This window comes from Equus przewalskii, chromosome 8 (genome assembly GCF_037783145.1).
Source record: "Equus przewalskii isolate Varuska chromosome 8, EquPr2, whole genome shotgun sequence".
Lineage (NCBI taxonomy): Eukaryota > Metazoa > Chordata > Mammalia > Perissodactyla > Equidae > Equus > Equus przewalskii.
Window position 1 is genome coordinate 81176944 of NC_091838.1, and position 5545 is coordinate 81182488.

Here is a 5545-nt window from a genome sequence, read left to right on the forward strand (position 1 = left end):
TCCATGGTTTTAACTACTGCCTAGACAATGGTGGCTTCTAAATTCACTGCTTCAGCCCAAATTCCAGGCTGGAATATCCGATCGTCCACTCAATACTGTCACTAGGGTTTGACGGGCAATTGAACTTGCTCCAAACCAAACTCTGCCGAATTCGCTTGTCCAGCAGTGTTCTCCGTCTCAGTAAATGGCACCACCTTTCACTCATACTCCACATCACATTAACAAGTCCTGTTGGCTCTATTTTCAAATAAGACCCCAAATCCTACTGCTTCCCACCACCACCACTCTAGTCTAACCTGCCGTCATCCCTCTCAGTCCCAGTAACAGCTTCGTAACCTGTGCTCTCTGCCTGCTTCCATTCTCGCCCCTACAGTCTATTTACACGCTGCACCTTGAGCATTCCTTGGAAAACTTAAGTGGGACCACCTTAGTCTTCCCTCGGCCTCTCAACTCATTGGGAAAGAATCCCATGGTCTCTAAGGCCCTACCTGTTCTGGCCTCTGGCGACTTCCTACCATTCTTTTCCTAGCTCATTCCACCTTAGCCACACCGGCATGCTATCATCCCTCGCTATCATCTTCTACCTGCTCTCTCCGCTTCCACTCTCACGACCTCACCACTTTCAGAACCTTCCTTCGTCTGTTCACAATCAGCAGCCAGAGGGATCCTTCTGAAACTTAAGATGTATCCCATCATCCCTCTGATATCTTTCAGCCACTTTCCACTTTTTTAGAATAAAATCCAACAGGACCTAGCTCCAGGCTACCTCTCAGTCCCCATCTAACACACCTGGTTGCACACCCCGCTCATTTTGAGCTTCCCTGAAAGGCTCCAGGCTTCTCAGACGTCAATAAGGCTTGTTTCTGCTCTCCACTGCCCAGCCTTCTTCCCTACCACCCTGGTTCAAATAGAACCCGCAAGCTCTGTATCTTCTGACACTGCTTTCTTTTCCTTCACGGTATTTATCTTATTTGCTTGCTGTGTACTTTGCCTTCCCTCTAGAATCTGCCTTCACGAGAGTGTTCTTTTGTTCACACTGCATTCCCAGTTCCACTAACGAAGGCACTGAATACACACTCCTGAGTGACAAGAACCGAGTGTAAACTCTTCCCTCGCCTCCTGGTAGAGTTGTTCCCTACAGTTCGCCGCCCTCCCCTCGGGCCCCTCTGCTCCCCTGCCTTGCGCCCCGCGGCCCCAGCCTTCCATCAGCTCCGCTCGGCGCAGGGGCCCGCGGGCTCCTTCCGGGGGCCTCGGGGGCGCGGGGCATCATGGGGCTTGTAGTCCGCCCCCGGAAGGACCGCTGCCGGCCCCCGCCGCCGCGCCTCCCCGACACTACAACTCCCACGGGGCAGCGGGACGCCGCTCCCGCACCGACCGTGTCGGCCGGCCACCTCGCGGTGGGCGGTGGCGCGCTCGCGGGCGGTCCCGGCGGCCGCCACGGGGAAGGGGCGCGAAGATGGCGGACTTGGTCGTGGGCAAAGATAAGTGCGGGGAGCAGCGGCTCGTGTCGCTGCCCCTGTCCCGCATCCGGGTCATCATGAAGAGCTCCCCCGAGGTGTCTAGCATCAACCAGGAGGCGCTGGTGCTCACGGCCAAGGCCACGGTGAGGCGGGCCGCGCGGGGAGGAGTGAGCAGCGACGAGCGACGGGCAGGGGTGGGGGCCGCCCACCAGGCTCGGCCTCGCCGCTGGGTCCCCCTCGGCCGGCGCGCCGCCGGTTGCCCTTCGCGGGCTCACGTGCGCGCGCCCCTCCGCGCACCGCCTCACTCCCCTCCCACGCCGCGCGCGCCCCGGACCCCGCGGGCGCCTACCAGCTCCACTCCCATCCTCCCTCGCGCGCCTTTCGCCCCGCCCGCGCCGATCCCGCCTTCCCTCGCGCTCCGTTCCCGCCCTCCCTCGCGCGCCGTTCCCGCTCTGCTTCGCGCGGGGGTGGCCTGGTGGCGCGGGTCTCTTTTGGTGTCCACTCCGCTTGCGTCACCGTACTCCGGTCTCCAGAGCCTCCGCTTTTCTCTCTTCCGGCCTGTTTCGTGGTTTGGGGGCCCTAGCCCCTCAAACGGTCCAGGCAGAGGGCCCGGCGGCGTCCACGCGAAGCTCGAGGGCTTCCTCAGGCGGCCCGGCCTGACCTGCCCCCGCGTCTCCTCTCCTCGGCTGGGCGCCCCTAGGGACCTCAGTTTACAGCCGGTGTTCTGGCCCCCTCCTCGTGCAAAGTGGATAATTCTGTCTCTTGTGGTTTGGTCTTGATAGTGGCGTGTTGGGGCCCTTCCTGTTTTACACGGCGCCGTGTGTAAGCCGCGGTCTTCATTGCTTTAATTTCCCTTGGCTTCTGTTTCCCAGCCCTTCCTAGTTCGGTACACAGCGTCCCTACAATATGATGGACTGGAGCTAAGGGAAGCGGGAGATCACAGATTTCGTGCCTGCTTTAAGCCAGAGACAGACTTTCTTAGAGCCCAGGAAAATAATTGCCCGTTCGGCATGTGATCTTGGGGTCTTTGTGTTTTCCTGTACAGTTTCATTCTGTAAATATTAAGGAACTGTGGCTTATGCAGGCGCTTCTTTAATCCCTTGCTAAACAAATTGGAGGGAGTTAAAGTAGAAACGTTGAGGAAGAGGCTCAGTCCAGGTTGTTGCTTTAGGGGAAGGTATTTGGGCAAAATGGGAAATGCCAATTTTCAGCTTCAGGTTGTTGACTATTACAGTTGTAGGCAAACCACCTTAGACAATATATTCAAATAGAGGACTGAAATTGTGTTCCTGAGCCGAATAGAACTTTTGAACCGTCTCTTGCTCCTGTTTTTACTGTACAGATCGGTCATAACGCATTTGTGATTCATTGTTTACTTAATTTTAAATACTTTTGATAAGTTAGAAATCTAAAGTAAACTAGGGAGATGCCCTCTTCTCCACCAACTCCTATATGGCCTTGCTTTCCTTCTGACCTCGCGTTTCTGTTTTCCCTGGTGATTTCCTGTAATTTGAGAAACCGAGATAACGTGTAGTCATCTAAACTTAATGTAAGTTAAAGATTAAGTTCTCTGATAAGTTTCCAAAGCATGCCTCTCATTTTCCTTTTTCGCTTGTTTTAGGAACTCTTTGTGCAATATCTAGCCACCTATTCCTACAGACATGGCAGTGGAAAAGAAAAGAAAGCGCTCACTTACAGTGACTTATCACATACTGCAGAGGAATCGGAAACTTTTCAGTTTCTTGCAGGTACTTAGCCCTTGAAACGTTCTGGTTAAAAAATGCATAGTAATTTACAGCTCTTTTTTTTTCCTGCTAACGAGGGAAATAGACATTTTGCTGCTTTCTGCAGGCGCCATGGTTTACCTGACCTGGCACAGGAAGACATTTTTAGTTTGGTCTGTTTATGTTTGTAATGTGGTTCACCTCGAACGCTGACGAAGCCAGCAGCCTGCACAAGGATGTTTGGTTGGCTGGGTGAGCCTGGCAGACGACTCCTTGCCGCTCAAGGGAAAACCCCGGCTGGTCTCCTTGGCCCCAGAAACAGAAACTAACGCTTGTTGTTGTGGGACAGGTTATGTGGGCCACGGCCAAAGAGAGCTTGGGGCCAGCCGGCCTGTGTCAGGTAGGTTGGGCAGGGTCACTCAGTGGTCACCCCCACATAGAAGCACACAGTTTGCAGTCAGTAGAGTGGAAACTGGTCTTTAGCATTAGTCAAGAGATAGTGCGAGTTGCCTGTTATTTCACCCAGAAGCGTAGTCTGAATTTTGTCTTGTTTTGGAACCTATCCTAGAGGTCAAAGCAGGAACTAGTACATTCTGAAATTTGGATTGCTGTATTCATGGTCTCCCATAACCAATTGCTGATGTTAGCTTTATGTTTTTAAGATATATTACCAAAGAAGATTTTAGCTAGTAAATATCTGAAAATGCTTAAAGAGAAGAGGGAAGATGACGAGGAGGAGGAGAATGACAACAATGGTGACAGTGATGACGATGAAGCCGAATCCTAAACCAAAAAAGAAGTGCTTTAGAAATCAGCCTGGTGAAGACCCTCCCGGATTAGCGCCGCTGCTTTGAAGCAAGCACAACACCGTGCGACTGTAGTCTCTCCGCTTTTCAGAGACTCCAAGTGCATAGCATTCTTTCCTGGCTGAGATCGAGCATCTAATGCACCTCCACCATAAGTAGCTGAAAGGGAAGTAAGCCCGACACAGCCCCTCTGACGGGCCCACGCTGCAGTCGGAGGGCACCAAGGAAGCGCTGTCTGTACAGTCGGGCACCGCCAGCCCAGCCGCTGCAGCCGTGAGCAGTGGACGCAAAGACAGTCTTGCTTAACTTGTTAATTTACAGATAGATTTTGAAGAGCTTCTAAATATCAGTTGTGTAAATTCATATATGTATATTTTGAAATTCTTGTAAACAAGTAGATGCAATTTTAGCTAAATATGTAGTTTATGGTTAGGATTTTCCATTTGAGTTTTTGTATTTCAAGAAAATTTGACTATTCAAATACTGCATTTTTTCAATTGTAAAGAAATGTTTTTCTTTTTTATTAAAAGCTGTACATACTTTTATAGTAAAATGCTTTATGAAACTAGTTTTAGAACTCTGTTGTTTTAATGCCTTATTATGTGAGACTTTTGTGATATTTAAAAATAAGCATTTCTAACACTTATTTCCAGAGAAGAATTTCAAGTCAAATTATTAAGTACAAAAAGAAATATTTACCTCTGCATAGGCGTATTTTTCTTAAAAAACATTTTAAAACATTCTGTATATGGCAGATCTCTCATTTTACTGTTCTTTACACCCAGGCTAATTATTTTTACTGTCCACAAGAGAAAACCATAAGCCCTGGTTTTTTCACATAGGATAAATTTTTGGCTCATCTTTTCAGTCTCCTTTTTTTAAAAAAATTGATTTATAATTTATAGCCAGTAAAATCATCCTTTAATGTCAGGTCTGTTGGTTGTGTAGGCAATCAATATATGGAACAGTTTCATCACCCCAAATACTCTGTGCTCCTCCAGTTAGTCCCCAGGCACAACTGATGCTTTTTGTCCTTCTTGTTTTTAAAATTTATTTTAAAATAAAATATTTTAGAATCCACTTTTTGGTGTGCAGTTCTGAGTTTTGACAAATGCAGAGTCATGTAGCCACCTGCACAGTGAAGATACAACAGTTCTGTCACCTCCCCCAAATTCCCTTGTGGTCAAACTCATTCCTCCCCTTAACTTTGACAACTGCTGACCTATTCTCTGCCTCTGTAGCAGGAGCCAGCGAACTTTCTGGAAAAGGTCATATAGGAAATATTTTAAGTTTTGTGGGCTATATAATCTCTCACAACTACTTGACTCTGCCATTGTAGTAGGACAAGAGCAGTCACATAATACATAAAGGAATGAGCATGGATGTATTTCAATAAAACTATTTCTGGGCACTGAAATTTGAATTTTGTATAATTTCCATGGATCCTGAAATAGTCTTTTGATTTTTTTTCAACCATTTAAGAATGTAAAAACCATTCTTATAGGCCATACAAAGACACAGCAGGCCATATTTGGCCCACACACCATGGTTTGCT

The 5545-nt window shown here is 48.7% G+C and overlaps 1 protein-coding gene across 1 annotated transcript; it reads left to right on the top strand.

Annotated features, from left to right (window-relative positions):
• Positions 1-1267: 1267 nt before the first annotated feature.
• On the top strand, positions 1268-5070 carry CHRAC1 (chromatin accessibility complex subunit 1). Its single transcript, XM_070631035.1, has 3 exons — positions 1268-1603; positions 3082-3208; positions 3847-5070. The coding sequence occupies exons 1-3, from the start codon at positions 1457-1459 to the stop codon at positions 3969-3971; spliced, it is 399 nt and encodes a 132-aa protein (XP_070487136.1). The 5' UTR covers positions 1268-1456; the 3' UTR covers positions 3972-5070.
• The last annotated feature ends 475 nt before the right edge of the window (positions 5071-5545 follow it).